The sequence below is a fragment of the Daucus carota genome, chromosome 4, assembly GCF_001625215.2.
Source record: "Daucus carota subsp. sativus chromosome 4, DH1 v3.0, whole genome shotgun sequence".
Taxonomy (NCBI): Eukaryota; Viridiplantae; Streptophyta; class Magnoliopsida; order Apiales; family Apiaceae; genus Daucus; species Daucus carota.
In genome coordinates, this window is record NC_030384.2 from 43728264 (window position 1) to 43751252 (window position 22989).

A 22989-nucleotide genomic window follows, 5' to 3' on the forward strand; every position below is an offset into this window, starting at 1 on the left:
TTTGCTTGCAATCACCTTTATTTTTTTAATACTGTATAAACAGCCTTCACTTATCGTTGCAGAAGAACGGCACCATCGAGTTAAAAATCAAGCAAGAGAACTATCATCAGAGAGAGGTAGGGTTGTGGTATTTAAAAAGAGGAGGTTATGTTTAGATGATCCAAAACCCTGCAATCTATGGGGTATTTATAGGTGCAGAGAGACTTGTGTGTTACTCTTTTCCATAATTAAATAATCTGAAACAAAATCAAATTAAAGCTTTCAAACTACTATATCCCATAAATAATGTAAAACAAAATCAGATTCTGAAACTTATTTCTAATATACCTGAAACTAAAAAAGGTAATTCTAATTTTTGATATTTTTCATCCAAAAATTCCAGAAAATTAGAAAAATAGAACGGAGCGATGTGAGAGGCGCCACCTACACGCCCCTCGCTTCTCCTTTATATAAGTATATTGATTTGGAATTGCGGTTGCAGACATCAACATCAGCTTTTTATTGAAAAACATGTGAAAAGCTGTTTGATAAATTTAAAAATAATTTTTCCGAACAACAGCTTTTAGCTGAAAATCTGCTTTTAGAAAAAAGCAGGTCCTCCCACAACAGCACATTTTTTACCGACATTTTTTCTGACGACACAGCATTTCCAAACAAGCACTTTTTCTGATCGCACAGCAATTTTTAACAGCACTCCAAGTCCCAAACAGACCCTTAATGTCTTGTACAGTTGTAGTTATGCACTTTTTTTTTTAAAAAATCGTTATGCACTTTTTTCCACCAGCATGTTAATATACATTATTTTAGCTTTGTTGTGATACCAAACCATTTTTGTGCTAATGTCAGAATTTTCTTTCAAAAAATAAAATGTGGTGTTAATACTGTAAATTACCATAATTTATTTCTAATTCGTACTATTGCATTATCTTATCCAAATTATGTAAAAATTAAAATAAGCGAGTTAGGTGGGGATTGTTGTTTGAAACAAGTGAAAAACTGTTTGGTAAATGTTAAAGTAGTTTTTGGAACAATAGCTTAGGTATCCCACACTTTTTGGAAAAATTGCTTTCACCTTTTGCATGAAGGTGTTATAAATTTGACTATCAAACCTCGACTTTTTTTTATATTATAACCCAAAATAATCATATTATAAAAAAATTATCAAATAATTATCTAATTTGTTAAACACTTTTTTTACGGGTACTTTTCTTCCCATCACACCAATTTGTAACTGCACTTTCAAACAAATCCTTAATATCAATATGCCTATATATATATCAATAATAGTTTGATAACAAATTAATTAATTATCTAATAAAAAAATGAAGATTAAATCATGTATTACGGTAATGAATTGACAGTCAGGATATGAGAATTTTCTTACAGATATAATATAAATAATTTACTTTTTCTGTAATTGTTTTTTTTCTCTTCTCAGAACTTATTACTATTCAAAACTAAGTTAAAAAAAATCACACTCGCCATCTTTTTTCTTCCAAATAACTATTTTAGGTCAGGAAGGATTATGTGCCTCACACAGTGCTATCCAATTCATAACTTGGTTAGGGAGTAGCTGCCTCGCAGTCCAGTTGTATAGCTCGTGGCCCGGCCCAAGAACCCCGGGAATTGATATTGCACAGATTAAATTTACTTTTATACGTTTATGGTTTCATTTTTTTTCTGCCAATTTCTCATCTCGAAGAGTTTTTCATATTTGATTTTTTTTTATAGATTGGTTTTATGATGGAAGGACTCACGAGCTGTTTTTCATACATATAAAAAATTTGTACGAATTAGTTTAGTCCACAGATTCTAATCCTAGAAAAATTTTGTTTTTAATAAATCATTTTTTTCCCTCATTCATGAATTTTTTAAGTATAAATTAGTCCCACGATATCTCTTATGCATCTTTCACTATATGAATAATATCTTTGTTGAAGATAAAACACGCATGTTATACTTTTGTTGTACAAAAATGCACAAAATTATAATAAAATGAGGCACGTAAAAAAAATCAAAATTAAAAGCAAGGAAAACCAAAATGTCCAAGTACAAAAAGTAGGTAAGACTAGACTGTTTGTAAGAAGACAGTCAGACATCTGAATCTTGTTTTCTTTTCCTAAAAAAAAATTTACTTACAATTAAAAATAATTTTATTACAAGGAGCAACAGGGGCAGACAAAAATCTATTAATTCCGAAATCTCAGTTATTGTTGTTAGGGTTTCTACTGTCTACTTGCTTCTTCTTCTTGTTAAGCTCCTCCTCAGATTCTTAATCATACTCTGTCTTCTCACTAAAGGTTAGATCTTTTTGCTCATTCACTCCCCTTTTCATCAGCTTTTTATACTTTTGTTTATGTTTGTGTATGTATATTTGGTTGTGTAGATATGCACGATAGCTTGTATCTCAACACATTAAGGATGTTTATTCTTTTGGATATAGTGCTCCGACTAGTTTATAATCTTTGATTGGTAGCTTGGTATCGTGTTGTTTACTTTCGTGTTTGTTATTGTGTTTTCGACTGCCTGTGGATGGGATTGTAAATGTTTCTGTGTTCATTTTGTTGCGAGTAACTTCACAACATTTGATGGTGAGTGGAGATTGAATAAAACCAGCAAAATATTTTTATGATTCCGTGGTTTGCTTTTTTGTTGTTGCTATCTGCAGTTTTTTTTTTTTATATATAAATTTTGTTTATTAGTTAACTGTTTACTGATTAGTAATATGTGTTTTACCTTTATGTTGTGCATTGATCAGGGTTTTAGTTCTCAATTATAGGCAAGAATTTCCGTGGCTACACAGGGTTTATATATTTTTGGGTTTTCATTTTGAACTAGAAATTTAGGGGTTTCTTTAAGCTGGTTCGATGATGAAATCTTCATGGGCAGATGCCGTTGCTGAAGAGACTGCTGCTTCTGGGTCTGTTGATAGTAATGTAACTAGTGCACCTACAGCTCCTACCAAGTCTACCTATGTTCCACCCCATCTACGCAATAGGCCAGTCGCTGCAGAGTCACCCGCTTTGCCTCTCAGTGGTCCACCATCCGGTTACAACAGTACAGGTTATAGTGCTGGTGGGGCTGGTCAAAGATCTGACTACGGCCGCCAAGCTTACAACACCAGCAGCAGGGGTGGGGGTGGTTGGAGCAACAGGGGTGGGAGGGAAAGGGATGTAAATCCTTTTGGTAATGATGATGTTAATGTTGATGTGGAGCAGGCATTCAGTGGGCATGAAAATAGTGGTATTAATTTTGATGCTTACGAGGATATCCCAGTAGAGACTCAAGGGGATGATGTACCACCTCCTGTCAATACATTTGCAGAGATTGATTTGGGACATGCTCTTAATCTGAATATTCAAAGGTGCAAATACGTCAGGCCTACTCCTGTGCAGCGGTACACGATCCCCATTTCCCTAGCAGGGAGGGATTTGATGGCTTGTGCTCAAACCGGTTCTGGCAAGACAGCTGCTTTTTGCTTCCCCATAATTAGTGGAATTTTGAGGGGAAATATTGCCCAGAGACCACGAGGGACCCGGACAGTGTTTCCACTAGCTCTTATTCTTTCCCCGACAAGGGAGCTTGCCATTCAGGTTGGCTATGTTACATGTTAAAGAATATTAATATTTCCTTTTTAATAAGAAACAACCATCACTCTGTTGCCTCTTCACTTGCAGATTAACGAGGAAGCGAAGAAATTCTCTTATCAAACAGGTGTCAGAGTAGTGGTAGTTTATGGGGGAGCACCAATCAATCAACAGGTATCTTTTCTTTATAGAAATTCTACATGCACCTTTGCGAGGACATTATAATTTCCTTCAGTCTTTCAGTTGTCCAAAATTTATAAACAGCGCTTTGTAGTGCTGGGCAAAAGAAGAATCTTTTAACGCGTGAATCTAGTAGGCGACCACCTTCCACCTAGACTGGTCTTAGAAGATGCATTAGCTTGTTTATTATTTTCTTTCTTGTTGATAATTAAACACACTCATGGACCCATTTTGTCTTTTGACAAGGTTCGGACCCCCAACCTCCGGTAAGCGGAGCAAGGGAGGCTCTTATTTTTATAAGTGCATACCAAATTTCATGACACAGTTGTAGCACACATGAACAATGAGATGAGATCATGAGTTTGAACTTTAGCATAAATTAATTTCAAGGTATTTTTACAAATAACCAAGACATATTTATATATATAAATCCATCCTAATAGAATCTTGTCAAGATTGCACTTTAGCCATACTTTTAGAGAACATCTCTTTAAGAGCCACGTCTTTCTGAAAGCCTTAGTATCATCAACCTATCATTAACTTTTATGTGCTGGCTTGCAGCTAAGAGAACTTGAAAGAGGAGTGGATATTCTTGTGGCAACTCCAGGGAGACTAGTTGATTTGCTTGAGAGGGCAAAGGTCTCATTGCAAATGATTAGATATTTAGCTCTAGATGAGGCCGATCGCATGTTGGATATGGGATTTGAACCTCAAATTAGAAAGATTGTTGAACAAATGGGCATGCCTCCGCCAGGTGAAAGACAGACTATGCTGTTTAGTGCCACCTTCCCGAGAGAAATTCAGGTTTGCTTATTCTCTTCATAGTATGTCCAGCTTATATCGTTTGCAATGTCGCCCTATTTATCCTGAAGCTTTTAAGGTGCATCTCGATTTTTAGAAAGGTGTATTCCATATTGTAGTGTAACCAACTTGCTTGGACTAAATTAAGATTCCACCACTATATGGAGCAGGTGATGTAGGTCTTGAAACGTTTTTAACATAAAAAAGGCAATCTGAAACCACTAATAAAAATGATATTGTTTAATCAATTTGGATTCTTTATTGTTTGTTACGGAGGGTAGGACTGTTACAGAGGTCAGCTTATAGGTTGCATTTATTTAGCAGTATCCGCTGTGGTCTGCCAGAGAATTGCTACATCGTATTTTTGAAAGTGGCAAGCTTTGCTCAGACCTGGTCAAATGTCTAATTGGCAGATCTTGATTAATATATTGAATACCTAGAGGCAATTTAGTGGTTAAAATATTTTAGTCAGCTGCTGGATAAGCTTAGCGCGCGAGATTAATCTTTCACATTATCAGATTATTATGACTGTTCGTGTACAATTTATTTATGTGCGACTCCTTTTCTTCTCCAGTGATTTCTCCCTTCTGTTTTCTTCTGAACTTCTATCCTTTTTTTATATATACTTCTTTACTCAACTTTCTACACACTTTCTCTCTTCTGATATATCAATGTAAGGATCAGTCTCTGGGAAGTGATTATCAGGTATGGGCAGTAAAATCTTTCAGATAAATTTATGTTGTGTTCTAGCTCTTATATATGATGCACGCATCTACATTGTGTAGTCTCATAAAATTTAGTGTTTATATATGACACACTCGAATGAAGTAGATAATTAATTTCTCACATGTAATATGTATAATGTTGAAGAGTTATATAGGAAAAAAAGTTGTATAGTGTTGTATAAATCTATAATTAATAAAATTATACCTGATTTTAGTAATATATATTAAGCACTGTCTAGAATCTTTCTTGTTGACACGTGATGATGTGTTGAACCACCAAACTTTTAGGTGAAATGGCTGAATTCTCATGATACATAAATTGGGTGTTGCTGTGTAATCATGATTAGCACTGTAGCACTTAAAATTGTTTTTGCTGATGGTAATGTTCTGAGGTGTTAACTTAACTGGAGATGCCTAGATATTGACTTCTTTCAAATAGTATCTATTTAGTAATATCTTTACAATTTTTGGCTCTCATGCAGAGATTGGCATCTGATTTTCTTTTGAACTACATATTCTTGACTGTTGGGCGTGTTGGTTCAAGTACGGATCTGATTGTTCAAAGAGTAGAGTTCGTTCAAGAGGCTGACAAGCGAAGCTACCTTATGGACCTCCTTCATGCACAGAAAGATGATGGAACTCATGGAAAGGTGTGTTTATGTCATGTTTTGTTATAGATCATGTCACTTAACCTGGATATTCTCAAGTCATAGAGAGGTTATGTTTAGATGGTTCCCTGATTTTTTTTAACTCTCTGACTTATACTTGATGCAATAATTCAGGAGATGTAAGTATGAACCAATTCATATAGATATCAGCTTGAATCTTGATTAGCCTTCTAATATGATCAGTTTTTCAAGTCAGATGGAAAATTGAGTTCTCTGTTATTCACTTTTGCAGCAACCGCTAACCTTGGTGTTTGTGGAGACAAAAAAGGGAGCAGATTCTCTTGAGCACTGGTTGTCTCGTAATGGATTTCCTGCAACAGCTATACACGGTGATAGAACTCAGCAGGTAATTAATGTGCTCTTGAGGTTTTTAGCTTTCAGTGCCGTACTTTGGTTACAGTTTCTAGTACGATCACAGCAAATTTATTAAGGAAATGAACAGAAATTGAAAGAAAGCGCCTGCAAATGGAGAAGGACGACCAAAAGTATATTTTTAGTAAATCCAATTTGTGTCATAGAAGTCTTTTTTAATTTACGAATAGGAGTATATAGATATGGGGTGGCCCTGTGTGTGGAGTGTCCTCAAGTCTCATAATTGGTCACATACTATGTGTGATTGATCTCTGCTCCTCGAGTGGCTCCATATTGGTTTGTTCAATCATGCCTAGTTATCTTCCTTGGTTATCAATCTTCTTTTGTTCAAAGTCATATGTACATCAACTTGTATAAATGTATATTCTCTCCATGTTTTCCTTATAATGTTTTCTAGTCCGACTTATTTGATACTGTCAATTTGCAAATATTGTTGGTTAGATGCCCTTGCATGTTTGTACTTCGCAAATCATCTGGTGTGAGAAAGTTTCAAAATATTATGCCGTTCACAATATGACTTTCTTGTAAGGATTTCTACCTAATTTGTTACTAATTACTACATCACTTAAGAAAATTTTAGGAGTTCATAGCCTGGTTACCATACACTCATACAGTATAAGTTAGTATATGTAAAAAATAAAACTTGTTTGCTTAATTAATTAATTAATATTTTATTGATGGTTACGAGATATGAGGAATTAACATACTTTTCCTCTCTTAATGCAACAAATGACCTACACAGACACACAATTCATGCAATATAGTTCATAATTGCATGTGTTCTAGTTTCATTTATCTTGTTCTTTTTGCTTGATTTTCATGGTAAATGGCAGACATCACTAGTTTTTTTGATTGGATGTGCAGGAGAGAGAATATGCATTGAGATCCTTTAAGAGTGGGAATACACCAATCTTGGTAGCGACAGATGTAGCAGCACGAGGTCTTGATATTCCAGATGTTTCTCATGTTGTCAATTTCGACATCCCGAAAGACATTGATGATTATGTCCACCGGATAGGAAGGACAGGGCGAGCTGGAAAGACGGGATTGGCAACAGCTTTCTTTAACGAAGGCAATATGTCGTTAGCAAAGTCGCTAGCTGATCTGATGCAAGAAGCTAAACAGGAAGTACCTGCATGGCTTACTCATTATGCTAGCAGACCTTCCTATGGTGGCGGTAAGAACAGGCGATTTGGGGGTGGACGATCTGGGGGAGGAAGATATGGGGGTCACGACATCAGAAGGGATTCCTTTTATAATAATAGTGGTGGAGGTGGTAATTCGGGCTCTTACGGAGGAAACACTGGTGGAAGATATAACAGCAATTATGGCGGAGGATATGGTCCTGGACCTGGAGCTAACAGTGCATGGGATGAGTGAGTCGTGGACATGATTTATTGACAAAGTTATCCGGGATCCCGAAATTTTGATAGGATCCATTTTTTTAAACATTAGTACGTTTTACAGAGTTTACATAATTTCATAATAGTCATGTATTGAAAAGATGATCAAAAGATCATTATCTATTTGAATTGGATTTTGCACTGGAAATTAAAATTGCTCTTATAATGGAACATCTATATATACGATGATAAGCATCTGCTTGGTACTTCTTTCTTATCTTGATCTTTATGTTGAACATTTTAATACTCAGGGACTAGAGAGCAGTGATAATACTCTTCCAAGTTGAGTTCATGACCTAATACTGCATTAATAAGAGAACTTTGCAAGCAGTAAATGCCATAATTTTCACATCATTGTGTTTAGTGTGTGTCAGATCTGAACTCTAAATAATGTGACCACAAAGCTATACTATCTTTCTTCTGCTTTCAAACATCTATAGCAATTTCAAGATCAATTTAAGAGCAGTAATTTCACCAGAACCAATATTGCCATCTTTTACTTTGTAAAATAGAGGCTAGCTTATATCATCAAAGTCTCAGAATCTACAAACTACCATCACCAAATACATCCAGAATATCACCATCAAACTCTTCTTCCGATTCTGAAGAAGCATCAGCATTGCAGTCTTCCCACATTTCATCCTTCTCTCCCTCCTTGCCGTTATTATCTTCACAACCACGACTAGATAAACCAGCAAGTTGAGGTAACATATGCACACCTTTCTTCTGATACATCAATCCAGTTCTCATTGCATGATAAAATTTCCCCCTTAACTTAGCAAGTGGACTAGGCTCCACTAGTTTACCACGACAATACCCTTCTCTTATTGCAACAGTAGTCGTCTTACACTTCATCGACAGGTAAAAAATTCCAGGATATCTAGTATAAATTCTGGTAAACCTTTCAGGAAGATACAATTCACCTCTCAAGCTCCCTAAGTAATTCCTTTTCGTCATCTTGTGTTCAGTCAAGCTCAAGAACTCATGCAGTAAACCAACAATTCTCTTCTCCATAAGATCACTACTCATATGAATGCCAGTTGGATCCTCATAAGGTGAAATATAAGCCAACTTCTGAAACTCTTCCATCCATTCCTTCACCTTCGTCTGACCACCATAACCCTTGGGAAACCTAAGCGGAAACGCCATCGAAGACTGCCCTCTCCTAAACTTCCTGAACTCATTCTCCCCACCCTCCACATTCTCATATCTCTTCTGCAAAACAGAAACAGCAAAATCCTCATTCCATTTCACCAACTCCAAACAAGAACCCCCATTCGCATCCTTAACAACCCGAAAACAATCCGAATACTTAAAAACCAAACCCCTGTCAAAATCATCAGGCAAACCCAAATCCCATTTCAAAGGATACAGTGCCTCAAAAGGCACAATCTTGTTTCTAGTCATCATCAAGACTTTACAAAGCCTTTCCACCAAAACAGCCTCATGGGCCTCCAAGATTTTCACTTCTTGATCATGTAAATTAGCCGCAATCTCCGTGAGGCGAAAACAAGGCAAAGAAGGGTACTTGGGGTGAGCAAATTCTTGAAAAAGCGTTGGGTAACGCCGAATAAATCGGAGAGTTGGGATCGTCAGGCCTAAGAGTTTTTGCCAATCAGAGATCGATTTAGAGGTGATATAACCAGCAGAAGAGCGAACAATTGCATTTTTGAGAAGATAAGCAGCTTTGAGATCAGTGTGTGTATCGATTATGTTGTCTAAAGTCTTGTTTTTGGCCCATTTCAGACGAACTTTAACTAGGGTTCTGCAGTGGATGTGCTGCTTAAGCGTTGCAGCACTTGTGTTCAAACTCAATGCAAGAAGAGACAATGTCTTTTTGTTTCCCCAGTTCATCTGTTATGTGTGTGGCTGTTTGTGTAAGGACGAATGAGGTTTTGCGGCTGTTCACTTTAAAACGATGTTACTGTGTGAGTTTCCCCATTTGATCAGCGTTTTTTTGTTCATTGTTCACCTGCAGTTGCAACAAAATCTTTATAATAAATCAATAAAATTATGAGACACGTCATTTTTTACTTTCAAATTTTAAAATGAGATTTTTCCATATCTCAGTTTTATATATTATATTATTTTTCTAGGATCCCGCTCAGTGGGGAACAGTTTTTAGCGTGAGAATACTGAGAGGAACAGTTTTTAACGTGAGAATATCGAGAGGAACAGTTTTTAACGTAAGAATACTGAGAACACTATTATTCGCTGCAGAACAATACAATATTCAAAAAATAAAAATTTCTCACAAACAAAATTTTCTTCTCTGAATCAATGTCTACTCTTCTATATTCATTTGCTTCTCAAATATATTTTATTAATTTCATTCTTCTCATCTAAATATGTTATAAATTATTTATACGAGTGAAACCAATCAGATATTTATCCAATCAAGTATTATAAATTAAAATTTGAGAAAGTTTATAAAATACATAGCATTTCTCATAAATAAATTCAATAACCCTAAAAAAGTGTAAAAATCATCACTTGTATTAACTGGAACCAAGTAAGATCCCAACACAAGGGGCCCACTCCATGTCACCGTAATAACATGTCCGTGAAATGAAATTGAAAATCGATTGACAATACCTTTCACATGGTAACTCAAAAAATTGATACATCACATGTACAATATTGTACACAAAATCCTATAAGCCGAGTGTTTTAAAAACTATACTCTATGTAAAATGGTTGGAGAAGCTCGTCAGTGTCTATGAGAATGCTTTCGATTGCTATAGTAGGCGTCTCCTCTCTCCCTATTCCTTCTATCTATAATTCTAAAAGTGAAAGCGACGATCCCTATGCAGGCCATTGCATAAAATGCTCCATAAGGAGCCATGGTCAAGGCATATAAACAACAAGCGAATCCACCAAGCAGGTAGCCAAAACTCTGTTTCACTTCCCATCTGTCACTGCCTGGCAAGGGAAACCAAAAACTATACTCGGGCTTTGAACCACACACACCGTGGAGGATGATACCAAGCGTCAGCGCTGAATCTAAGAACCATGGAAATCTCTGACCAGTACCAAATCTCTGGAAGCAAGAAGGATACCAATGAGTACCACCAATGGTTATATATGAGAGAAAATATCTTGCACAAAAGTTTACGAGATGCACTTAAAATGCATGTTTTTTTATGTACAACGCATTTTTTTTGTAATAAGTTAACAGGATAAAATAACCGTACACAACATCTTGAACCCTGTGATGGGCTAGGGGTATTTTTGCACATTGTCAAATGGCGAGAATATGATAATGCAACATTCAGCACTCCAGTTGAAAGAAAGGAACAGATCATACCTGGAACCAAGCCACAAGTGATGGAATAAACATCAGCATAGACATAAGATGTAAGACCAGCAGGCCGTGCTGGTGGTGGAAGATCTCCAGCTGTGTATCGCCGTAGCTTCTTGCAGAGTCGGGACTATTGGAACTGTGCTCATCAACAGGCAGACTTTTATTTGTTCTACTATCAGACTTGATTTGTAACCTTTTATATTCACTGCTGCCTCTATCACCAAAATCAAACAATTCCCTACTTCGAGCATGGCTGCGAAAGGAAGCTGTCAAAAAACTGGCACAAGATAACAAGTGACTCTTAGAATACAGACACTATGATCAGAACACTTGTCTGTATAACACCATGATAGAAAAAACAGAGAGCTGCCAAACGTTTGTAGCTACCTACCAATGTGGATTAGACTCAATCATGTATTTGGGAATTTGTGATGATGCTACAATGCAATATTGTAATGTAAATGCGAGAATATAACCCATAAAAGTTATCGCATTACTAAAACAGAACTGAAAATGCCTCAATAATCTTTCTAGTGGCTGTACTCTTGATGTAAATGTATAATATTTTCATTTATAGGGACCTTCATATAAAGAAAAAAAGCCGGCCCTACATATATTGCAAAGCTATTATTTTTGGGTATTGAACAATATATGCTTAAATTCAAATGTTCTCTAATTTTAGTGAGGGATTTTATTGTTGTACTGGATACATTTATGTCACTTAGTGTATCTACTAACCCAAACCTAATTTAACATATCTTGCTGATTGATTAGCAAAATTAAAGATAACTTCTCATCACCTTAAAATAATCAGAAGTCACATACACTAGTTTTTTATAACTAATAGTTGCCGAAGAATGTGCTGCCAACATTTCCTATAGACACCACGTGAAGGCTCAAAACTTAGACGAGTTGTAATTTTTCAAATCTTTCCAGATATGATCAAACGAGAAAATATAGCTTCTTTTGGTGTTTAAGACCCGCTATCGGGGAGGTTGGAAACATACTCGAACATACTTGGAAGAGAGAATTTGCTCCAAGGTCGTTTATAATATACACTCAGTTCAAGAGCAGGTCTTCTAGACATACTTCCGGCACCAGATGGATGCAATTTGACTAGAAACCCAGTTCATTCTAATCTACCATAATGTAATTCTATGGGTCGCTTGAGAAGAAGCAAGAAAAGTGTTCTATATTGCAAGAGTACCTGGACAATGCATTATGACAGCACAAGGCATGAGAAAACAGCAATATAGCAAGACCAAAAGCTGGATGAACAAAGCAAGCCAATGACATAGCCGCAAACACTGTGACGAGTGAAGGATTGAATCTGACAATCCTTACCACCTGTTCAATGAATGGTCAGTAATTGAATTAAATCTCAACAACGCAGCACGAGGGGGGGGGGGGGGGGGGGAGACATGCTAGTGCTGGAAAAGAAGAGAAGAAATTAAAGGTACCTTGAATGACAATAAACTAGTCTCCCACTGCCACCTGCAAGATATTTCCTAGTTTCATTAGTTGATAAAAAAAAGGTTCTTTCGACAATCTACGAATGTAAATCTCAACTACCTATGGATTTAAGTAGTTCATGTGAGCATTCAGGTACCCTATCACAACAACAGAGAATAACAAGTAGCACTGAGATAATGATAAGGGAAAAAGAGATAGTACTTACCATTTCTTGATGAAAACATGTATACTGGCAGCCACATAGAAAACCCATTGAGAGATCAATATAAGCACGACAACAATCCCATTCGCAAATGCATAGCAAAGTATCGAGATCACAAAAAAGCTTATGATCGAAGGAAATCGCTGAGAACTCATAAAGGAATAGAACAAGGCAGCTACAATGGGGGTAATGACTAGGGAAAAAAATGGCAAAGGCATTCTCATATTTGATTCCAATGCTGTTAGCATTGAAGGAATAGGCAGATCAAGCTCCCATGAATATGCTTGCTGCATCAGTGCGAAAAACACAACTGCGAAGGAGAAACCAATGATCTGCATGGAAAGAGTACAAGAATTAATAAGCCAAAATATATACCTAAGATTCTAAGAAATTCATATGTATCTAAAGTGGAGACAAGTCTATAATATCAATATAGTACGAGGCAACTATAGTTGTCACAACTATGCACTGTGTACCACCCACTGATATAAGGACATGTGCGAACATCACTTTGACACTTTGTATTGTGAATCATGCGACCGTAATTACATTGGTCCAAGTTATGAAATGATGGTTCCTTATAACTATAAATCAGCATAGACTTGAATCACTATAATATTTGGCATGTGTAGCGGTATTGAAATCTATAATAAAGGACAAAGTAAATGAAGGCAGAGTACTTCGTTAATTGTATGACATACTTATAAGGTCCTAATTAACTCATCATGAAATAAAGATTGCATGATCCGTCTCTTTCATTTCATGAACAATAAAAACGAGGTCCTTTCCACGAAGTGTGAAAAATTTATATTGAAAGTTAAAGACTAAGCCCTCTCATTATTGGATGGGAATTTTAAAAATTATGTTACTCATATACTGAATTCCTCCTTTCCAACTAAGCCACACCTTTATGTAGAGGTTTGTATGCTTTAGTTAATATTAGAGACCCATTCTGTGAGGTCCAGGAATATACACATTATGCTAGAACAAATTAATAGTGCAAGCTCTGAAAAATGTGACTTTCAGCTTCGAAATCTATTAATGTGCCTCTACTTCTCTGGGAAACAAATTCTCGACAAAATTGGAAGTTAATAATTCTGAACAGAAGACACTTTTGTAAACTTAGAAAGTCGAACTAAATATTATACATTATATAGATAAGCACTATCATCACCTCACCTGTGACCAATATAAAAGCATGAATCTACCAGCAGCAGCAGCAACAGATACAGAGATACTAGTTTTGTATGAACAATGCGGGTCAACCTGCAGAGAGTGGCAGAAGTCAAACTATTTAGCGACATCCAATGATCTAAAAAAAATTGCTTGTGCTAAAAGTTCTCCTACCGGTACTATATTATTAGAGACTATTTACATACCAGTAATAAAAGAGTGGTCTTCTCAGAACCCTTGGGTGAATCCCAATACCCTGGTGAAGAATCCACCATAATTGTATGAGAGTACAAGTTTGGAAATATGTGCAGACCAGAACTCACATCCCAAGCAAGTGCTACAGGTGGAAAACATCGACGTTTGCAAAGCTCTGCATGGAAAGTAAAGAGTTGGCATTTAAAATGGTCCAAACACAAATCTGAAGTTAGATACTAGCATCATGTATAAAAGGTTAAAATAAATTGAAGCTGAGATATATTAATATATGGGCCAGTACAACCATTAAGGTGTTAAATATCATATGAGTACATATATAATAAACATAGGAACTAGATATTAGCTTTATCTGCTACATGCCTACATTTTCAGCTGGTGAATATGCAGGACTAATAATTGTTCACAGCACTCCATTGGCACCTAATCTAACATGCTCAATACTAGGCCAGTTTTTTTATGGGAGAGCTCAAATATGTGTTAAGGCCAGAGAGAGTGTAGAGAATGAGAGTATTGGATTTCACACCAACATTTGTAGATTTCACTGCTGTTGTGTATTTTCTGTTAATCAGAAGCAGGAAAAGATATATGAAACAAATTAACTAGTTTTATTCATTAAACGAGTGTCAAAATATCTGCATAACAGCGAGAATGTGAAGAGAGAGTCATAATTAGCAACAACAAAAAGGAGAGAAGGGACAGGCATCAAAATGCATTCATAGCCACAACATAATTGTTTACTGACATTGTCTATCAAAATCGTGACTTCTAAATTACAATCGATCTGAGCAGAGGCAAAAATAGTCTTTAACAGTAAAATAATATCAGAAGATCTTAAATAAAGATTATACTACAGAACTAGACCCTAAAAGGTATAATATATATTCATCGACAGGAAATAATATAAAATTTGAGGCTAAATTAGATAAATCCTTACTGTTAATTTCCATGTCTTTAACCTCTTCAACCAGTTCTGACTTTTGTATCCCACATCCTGTTGGTTCTAAAGAGAATTTAACAGGCAGAAGGCCTAAACTAATAGAGAAGGATAGATCTAAAGCAAGAGGATGATCCTCCTTCAATATCATGTCCTACAAGATTCCATTTACATGTTAACGCAGTATAACCGGATGGAGGAATAAAAAAAAATTGACCGGAGAGTTTACAGGTAACTTGATAGACTCTTTAACTACTAACTTGTTGAGAAACCATTGATTGAAGCAACAAGTATGGTGAGAATACTGTTTTCCCTTCATCTGGATCAAAAAACTGCCCAACTGCCATGGAAGTTGCAGGCGGAGGTCTTCCTGAAAAAACCTATTTTTTACATACTAGACAGTCAGTCTATGTACATGTACACTGCAAAATGCAAAGTTTTACGCTTTCTAATATGTACGTAGATGTGTATGATGTATCGGATTCAATACTGAAGCACTCGTATGTCATATAGATAGATAAGCACAGTAATTAAGTACATCTAAACTATAGATTTACCCACAAAGAAGGTTTATACAATAAGTTTACATTACCAGCAGAGCAAAACTATTCCGGTGACTGACAGTTGAATATCGCCAGGATATATGTTTACAATTTTTTGAGATTAAAGCTATACATAGCAATTCAAAAGAAAACCCTCACTTCAAGTATAAGTTAGAACTGCAAGTAGATGGGCCACTCGATTGTGAAGATAGTAATAATATGGATCTACTTGTCCTTTCAGACTGGAGCTCAAGCCTCCATATATTGTCAGAAAATATGAACTAATCTTGTTAGTTCCTGATTGAACCAAATTTGATCTAGAAGCACTTATCAAGCTGTTTGATATTTTATAGATGTTTGGCAAATATAATAGCAAAAACTCATGAAGGATTAAGGAAACTCTACCGGAGGAGGTGCAACTGAGATGGTCAAGAATTTAAACCCATACATATCCTTTGGATCCAGCATAAATACAGCAGATGGAGGTGCTTGTTCAGTCTGACTACCTGGTTCAATCTATAAACAAACATCAAATTTTTTTATAAGAAGACCATTGCATACAAAGCTGTAACCAAAAGATCTTTTGGCTCTGCGTATATATTAAGTACCTGCCTTGGAGCTGGACCTGATGGGATTTTTACCATCTTTGATGTCACTTCTAGAACCCTTTTAGTAAGAGGCAGGTCTGAAGCAGAATTGCCCTTTTCAGGCCAAAGATGAAGTCTAACCCCAGAACAGGGAACAAGGTTCGTAACAAATACGAAGTGGCCTTTTCCATTCAGCCCCTATGCAAAAAAATAAAACACCAAATGCAAATTAATGAAGATACTAATGTGTCAAGTCCATTCTGTAATAAAGCATTAAATCTCATCACTACAGAACTAACACACTCCATTTCCAAAACTAAATGTTCATACTACATCAAAAAAACCATGACGGTAACTGTTTAATGCCTGGTAACAAATAAACCCTAGTCCAGAAGGGGAGAAGCGAATTGTAAAACCTTAAACAAAAATGAGGCGGGGTATTCAGATCCAGGGCAAGACCCAACTAAATTGAGATGTCATTCTACTATGTCCTACACTGTAACTTGGGAGCTTTGACTGACCAGTTTTTTAATGTCCAGCCACCGTCTTCTGCCATCCATTGCTAAAACAGTAACAGTAGGGGTTTGAATGTATAGATCCCTTTCTAATCCAGCCTCGTTCCAACGAATAGTACTAGGGCAGGCAGGTAAAGTGTGCACATGAGATCCTGCAAAATAAAAAGATTAGTGGTCCATCTGTTTCCAGTTAAATGTGCAAAGCTAATGAATATGTATTTGTCCATTCTTTTTCCCTTTCACGCCAACTATCTGCAGACTTTTTATTTAACTAGGCTGAATTCCATGTCATATCATGACAACCCTACAGCACTATCATTGGCTGAAAACAAAAAAACACGATGATATGGCCCATGGGCAAAGGCAAACCAAGATATTAAGAATGGTGGGAGCAATATTTGTTTTTTCTATTAAAAAAAGTACAGGAAAAGTCTTTGTTCTCCTGTACACAAAAAAGTGACATTTATCATTTTAATCGGTCCAATTAATTTAATCTATTTCATTTCTGAGATTTAATATCTTATCATTTTCTGCAAATACTTAATCTAACATAATAATATGTACATTTAAAAATCACTGCTGATTGAATTTTTCAGACACTATAGAGCGAAATTTTTAATTGTACTTTTTCAATCAGACAGATTGACCGGTATATTAGAAACCACCACTTCTTTTTGCGGACGAAAGGAGTAACATTCCAAATATAGAATGATGTCATAATTTCTTGTGTTTAATATGTTGTTAATTTAGAGGTAATAATATCATGAACAAAAAATCAAGGACACCACACTATATTATATAAAACTAAAAATGAACTATGTGCAGAACTATTTAAAACATGTGAGATGCTAATGTGAAGCAAAGAAAAAAGATTAAAAAAAAAACACTAGAAAATCTTACACAGAAAGTTGATATCCATTACACTTCCATACCAAAAATCCTACTCTTTCAAGCATATTTTAGTATTGTACCAGACATTTCCAACTAAGCCAAAAAATTCTGGATACTAAGAAATTGATAGATCCAGAATTTCTTTTGCTAATACGCGCAAAATTTTTCTCATCCTAATGAACATTTTACTTCTATAGTTCTATGTAAATATATGTGAAACATGTGTAAGGAAAAATGTATTTTTTAAGGTGAATTGATTAGGCAAGATAAAGTATGAGAGAATGATGACAAAATTGTTAAAGCTATAGAGGTGTAGATAGACTTGTTCGGCAAAGAAAGTATCACTCAGTATATAGAATAACTCAAAAAATCTCTTATCTGAAAAGCAGATGTCGTAGTAATAGCAAAGTGAAGAAGTTAATAACCAGCATTAACTTTTGCTAAAAAAACTGAGGTCTACTATCAAAATCACACAGTGATACTTAAAATTGGTTTCGAAATCGAGTTATCAATACAAAAAGACTGAAATTCCATGTTATTAACAAAAGCTTATCATATCCAGCTAGAGTATTAGAAATTAGCATTTTAGATTTATTTCAATACAGCATTACTTAAAAAATGTGCGGGTGCGAATGTAACAACTAATGATACAATTTCATATAGACATACAACTCTAAAGGTCCTACCACCACTGGGTCAAGGATTTAGATAAGTGGCAGATCAGATAGGTAGGTTCACATAAACGAGTTACAGATTGATGATACCTGGTAGGATTCCATTCTTTGAAGAAGCGTGTAGGGATTTCTGAGTTGCTTGCGACTGTTTCAACCAACTTTCTGGTACTCCACTATGTAACATTTTGGTAAATATTGCGAGCCTTTCTCTTGATTCGGTAAATGGTTGGCTGGTTTTAGAGTCAATTAGATGAAGCAGAGTATGTGACACCTTAATAATCACTTCAAAAATTCAGTACTAGATTCGTCTAAAAGGAAAATTTATATTCATATTACAGATAATGGATGCTTATATAACTTACTTGCACAACGACTTGATTGCACCATAAAATAACTTGGTGCTCCATTGACAGCCAAACATTCTGCATGCTTGTAGTACTAATCATAAAACCATGGGTAGGTGGCACAATCCCATCAAGGGATTCTAATTTTGACCGTACCTAATATCAGAAACCAAGGAATAAGAATTAAACTATTGCACCCAAGGCTCAAGGTATGTAAAGCACTTGAACTATTCATTCTACCACGAACCCTTATAATACAAAGCAAGTTCAAGTCAAAGTCATTAATATATAAAATGTAGTGACTACTATTATAAGGAAGCAATACTAGTTATGAAATATGATTGATAGAAAGTTCACTAGGCTTTATGACATCAAAGTTATTTACAATCAGAGTTGCGATTCATAGTAAACCTAACAAAAATTTATGGATGAAAACCATCACCTAAATTATTAGTATTAAATTTTCACATGCAATGGTCAAGTATATTTACTCAACCGAGTATAGTATTAAGATCACTTGTTATTCCAGAGGAACACAAACTTTACAGGTCAACCGTCATTAGACGTGTAATTCAACACTGTGCAATGTTTATAGTTCAAAACTAGTGCCAAATACACAAAGCAAAAAGTTAGATCCTGCAGCAGCATGAAACGAAAACATTTGTTCAGGTCATATCGTATCAGCAGGGGAAATGGCATTTCTATCTTTGTACTAGGTTGGGTAGCATTTTGGCACTAAACATGTTCAACATCATACACTGTTGCACCCATTGACATTTAATTTACGGATTACAAGGATTTGACCAAGCAGTTCACTCAATATTATTGGAAAAAAATCACATGATATTACCATATTGAATTCACTAGCAGTATAATTATTAAGTAGCAGAGCTCTTGATGGCTTACAGTTCAGCACACCAATTTGCATGAGAAATTTACCTGATATACTTATAATATAGTTCGAAATTTAAAAATCTTCAGCACTCATCCAAATCAAAATGATAAATTATGTTGTAGTTTCAAAGATTCAAATTAGAGATATTTTAATTAAGCAAATAGTTGATTGAGTTGATTACCTTAGTAAGCTATAAATTTAATTGCCACTTACGATTAATTTGTTAATTACCTACATTCATTTTAATTGATAATATATAAAATGACAAAAAGTGATTGCTAGATTATTATAAAGAAAATGTAGGGTCCAGAAGTACATGTGTACACATATATGTGAAGAATGTGCAGATGGTAACACATAGGTCATAGTCAGTTACCGTACATGTTAAAGAATATCTACTCAACTACTACAATTCTAGAACAACTAATCTCTAAACAAGTGAGATATACCACTGCTAATAAGCTTAGGTAAGACATCTATATATTAGAAAGGTAACTATGACAAAAGCTGTTGCAGAACGCAGTATACAAGGGAACTTGCAGAGAACATCGAACCCAAAGTGAACTGGATAACAACTTCCTAGATTGGATTTAAGATAAAGAAACTTTGCAACTCTTATCTATTGATAAAAATATGGATACACATATCCAGATTAAGCATGTAACAGTTTCCATTACAAGTAGCAGAATAAAATTCAAACAGAATTTACCTGAAAATCATGGATACCACCGGAAATGGAAACGACAACTATGTGGCCAAGTTTTGGACCAGATATGTAATGTCCACTTCGAGAGGTATGGACCTCGTATCCCTTTCTCCATTCCTGATTTACGTGTGTATAATAGTGACCTAAGGATGGCTGCAGTGTCACAGGAGGTGACCTGAACAGAGTAGAAGAAACCAGTAATTAAGTAAATAACCTATAAATGAATAAAATGCAGCCTTAAGAGAAACAAAGAAGCTCACTGGTGCGGGGTTGAGAGCGTAATAATAGTTTCCACTGCAGACTTTCTTAAATGCGAGTGAACTATTGCTGCTCTTGCAACAAAACCACCCATAGAGTGGCCAACTAGTATAACACTTCGAGGTAAACTTCCATATATGGCTGCACCTTCACTTTTCCGGGCATCACGAGATTCTTTATATTGATCCAAGATCTATGTATATGGGACAAATAGAAGGAAGTGAAAAAGAGTACTTCAATCAGAAACCAATCAAGAGGTATATATATGTCAAAAACCAGTTTAAAGAGTAATATGAGTTGACATGTGCATTGCACTAAGACAAACAGATAAGTGGCTAATCAATTTCTAAAATCAACTTTAGTCATCTTTGTTAGGAATATATATTTCTAAAACCAACTTTGCTTATCTTCAATTGGTTAACTTAACCTAGATAAAAAGGAAGTACTGGTGAAAATCAAGTTGGAGAAGTAGTAGTACAGATAAATGCAAAACATGCAAGGAAATATTGCTGATACACATATAAAAATTTCATATCAGTTGCAGAAGTCAGCAATAAGCCCACACGTAAGAAATTATTGCGAAGTGAAAAATGTGATACCCTGTGAATAGCATATACTACGTATTCTGTGTGTTCTTCAAGTATTTGACCATCCATTGCAGAATGTTCACCTTCAAGATCCACAGCAAACCAGTCCATGAAGGAACTATACTGGGTAGGTACTGAAATGTTATTTACATTTATAGGTCCTCCATCCTCTTCAAGTGTTAGAGTAGCTTGTTGGTAAAGCTCATTTTCAAGTGGGCCTCCTTGATAAGCCCTTTCGGACTCTGCTGCCAAGGACCTTACCTGTATGAGAATCAAATTATAATGGAAGAATAAAGATAAAAAAATGCAAAACATGTTAATTTGAAAATTACTATCTGACATGATGGGTTAACATTTTTATCATAATCCTAACCGATTGAAGTACATGATTCACAGTTTCACACCAAGTGTCAGTGTCTGGCACCTAAAATATAATATCTTGTTCTCCTAGAAATGCATCAATAATAATTTTTCATGAGCTTTCGGTGCTCTGAAGTCCAAAGATAGCCTGAAGAAAACAGTATATACAGATGGTGGATAGAATCATTAAAATTTCACAGGTCTGCCAAATTGTCGAAGAAATTTTTTTATTTATTAAAGCTACAAGCCTGCCTCTGTAAGACAAAGTTTGAACTGTCATGTCAAATATATGGGATCTCACTATTCAAGCCCAAGTTACTTAAGACAGGAACATGCATATATGGTCTAGAAGCACCACTACTGCTTAACTGTTAATTGAGATTTATGTAAGACTAGAGGGAAAACTCAGAATAACATGTTTAAACTAGCCACAAAGGTTCAGATGGTACAATCATCAAATAGTTTGCATAAAACGCCATTAAGCCTGAAAAGCAGAATACAGATCAACCTGTTTGTAGCTACCCCCGTTCCCTGGGATAAATAAAACTGGAGTTCCACTAAGCTGCTTAATATGCTCATCAAAATCAATCTTTTGCCATCCTTCGTGATACAAGTACAAACCATACTTCTCAGCTGACACATTTTTTGGCGTGGAAATGGGGATATAAGTAGGATACATGTACGTCATGGTACAACCATTCGAAATCGGTTTTAGCAGACCATATATAGATGCAGCAGCGATCCCTAATGTAATAAGCACAAGAACTATTACACTGAACTTAGCTCTAACACCCTGCATTACTGACTTCATTCTCATCGCCATCTCAAGTTCATATCAAATATCCCCCGCGATCCTTCACAGCCAACCTAATTGCAACACGCAAACCCAAAACAAACAGCATTCATCAACCGAATTTCAATTATTACGAGGTAATCAACAAGTCACTTGTCCAAGCACAACACAACACTCACCAATGAACAATTCGGTAATAATTGATCCAATTATCCTTGTTCACTAGTTATCATCAAGTCCAAAAACTAATCCTAAAAAAAACAGAAAGTAAGATAAGAAATCTGAGTGTGCAGCTGTAATTACAACAATAATGTAACTGTAATAACATATGAAACAGATAGAAGAAGACAAGGGGCATAAAATGATGAAATCGAGGTGGATCTAGAGCAGGAACATACCTGGAACCGAGTTAAACTCAACAGCTTCTTGTTGTGTAATTGATGATGCAGTTTGAATGAATCTAAGTTTAAATTTGGAGTTAGAACAGAGTTTGTAGTAAACACGTTTACCTAGACGGACATTCTTAAAAATTACGGTTACAACAAGACTTATTTTAATATCTGAATCTCGTTAGCTTCTCCGATCTCAACTAGCTTTGTGACCAAATTTTCAAAACAGTCCTCCCCATCTTGTGTAAATATTTCTTTTTTGTTCTGCAGCTTTTTCTATTTCTTTTTTAGTTTTAACTTTTAATGTTGTTTTGATTGAAAAAAGTAGCTTTTGCAGTTTCTAATTATGACACGCGCGACGCGTCAGACAAATACAAATGAAAAATTGGAACTGGTCGGCTAATTTTCAG

General features: G+C 35.6%; 3 protein-coding genes across 4 annotated transcripts; 1 reads left to right on the forward strand and 2 right to left on the reverse strand.

The window, feature by feature from the left end:
- Positions 1-2162: 2162 nt before the first annotated feature.
- Positions 2163-7953, forward strand: LOC108218775 (DEAD-box ATP-dependent RNA helicase 37). Its single transcript, XM_017391877.2, has 7 exons — positions 2163-2300; positions 2759-3593; positions 3678-3761; positions 4329-4571; positions 5776-5943; positions 6194-6307; positions 7198-7953. The coding sequence occupies exons 2-7, from the start codon at positions 2868-2870 to the stop codon at positions 7711-7713; spliced, it is 1851 nt and encodes a 616-aa protein (XP_017247366.1). The 5' UTR covers positions 2163-2300; positions 2759-2867; the 3' UTR covers positions 7714-7953.
- A 234-nt stretch (positions 7954-8187) lies between these two features.
- LOC108218776 (protein WHAT'S THIS FACTOR 9, mitochondrial-like) lies at positions 8188-9688 on the reverse strand. Its single transcript, XM_017391879.2, has one exon. The coding sequence runs from the start codon at positions 9588-9590 to the stop codon at positions 8280-8282; it is 1311 nt and encodes a 436-aa protein (XP_017247368.1). The 5' UTR covers positions 9591-9688; the 3' UTR covers positions 8188-8279.
- Positions 9689-10214: 526 nt separating this feature from the next.
- Positions 10215-22799, reverse strand: LOC108218902 (uncharacterized). Of its 2 annotated transcripts, none has more exons than XM_017392062.2 (20): positions 22589-22799; positions 22370-22441; positions 21906-22264; positions 21050-21298; positions 20453-20643; positions 20196-20367; positions 18610-18747; positions 18338-18518; positions 16689-16834; positions 16189-16365; positions 15986-16096; positions 15299-15418; positions 15039-15192; positions 14095-14258; positions 13895-13981; positions 12719-13047; positions 12501-12534; positions 12248-12387; positions 11044-11293; positions 10215-10776 (listed from the first exon to the last, which is right to left on the reverse strand). In XM_017392062.2, exons 3-20 carry the CDS (start codon positions 22218-22220, stop codon positions 10447-10449), a joined length of 3288 nt encoding a protein of 1095 aa, XP_017247551.1. In that variant the 5' UTR covers positions 22221-22264; positions 22370-22441; positions 22589-22799; the 3' UTR covers positions 10215-10446. The 2 variants fall into 2 exon arrangements, with proteins under 2 accessions (XP_017247551.1, XP_017247550.1); XM_017392061.2 differs by having other exon boundaries at positions 11044-11317; positions 22589-22727.
- Between the last annotated feature and the right edge of the window lie 190 nt (positions 22800-22989).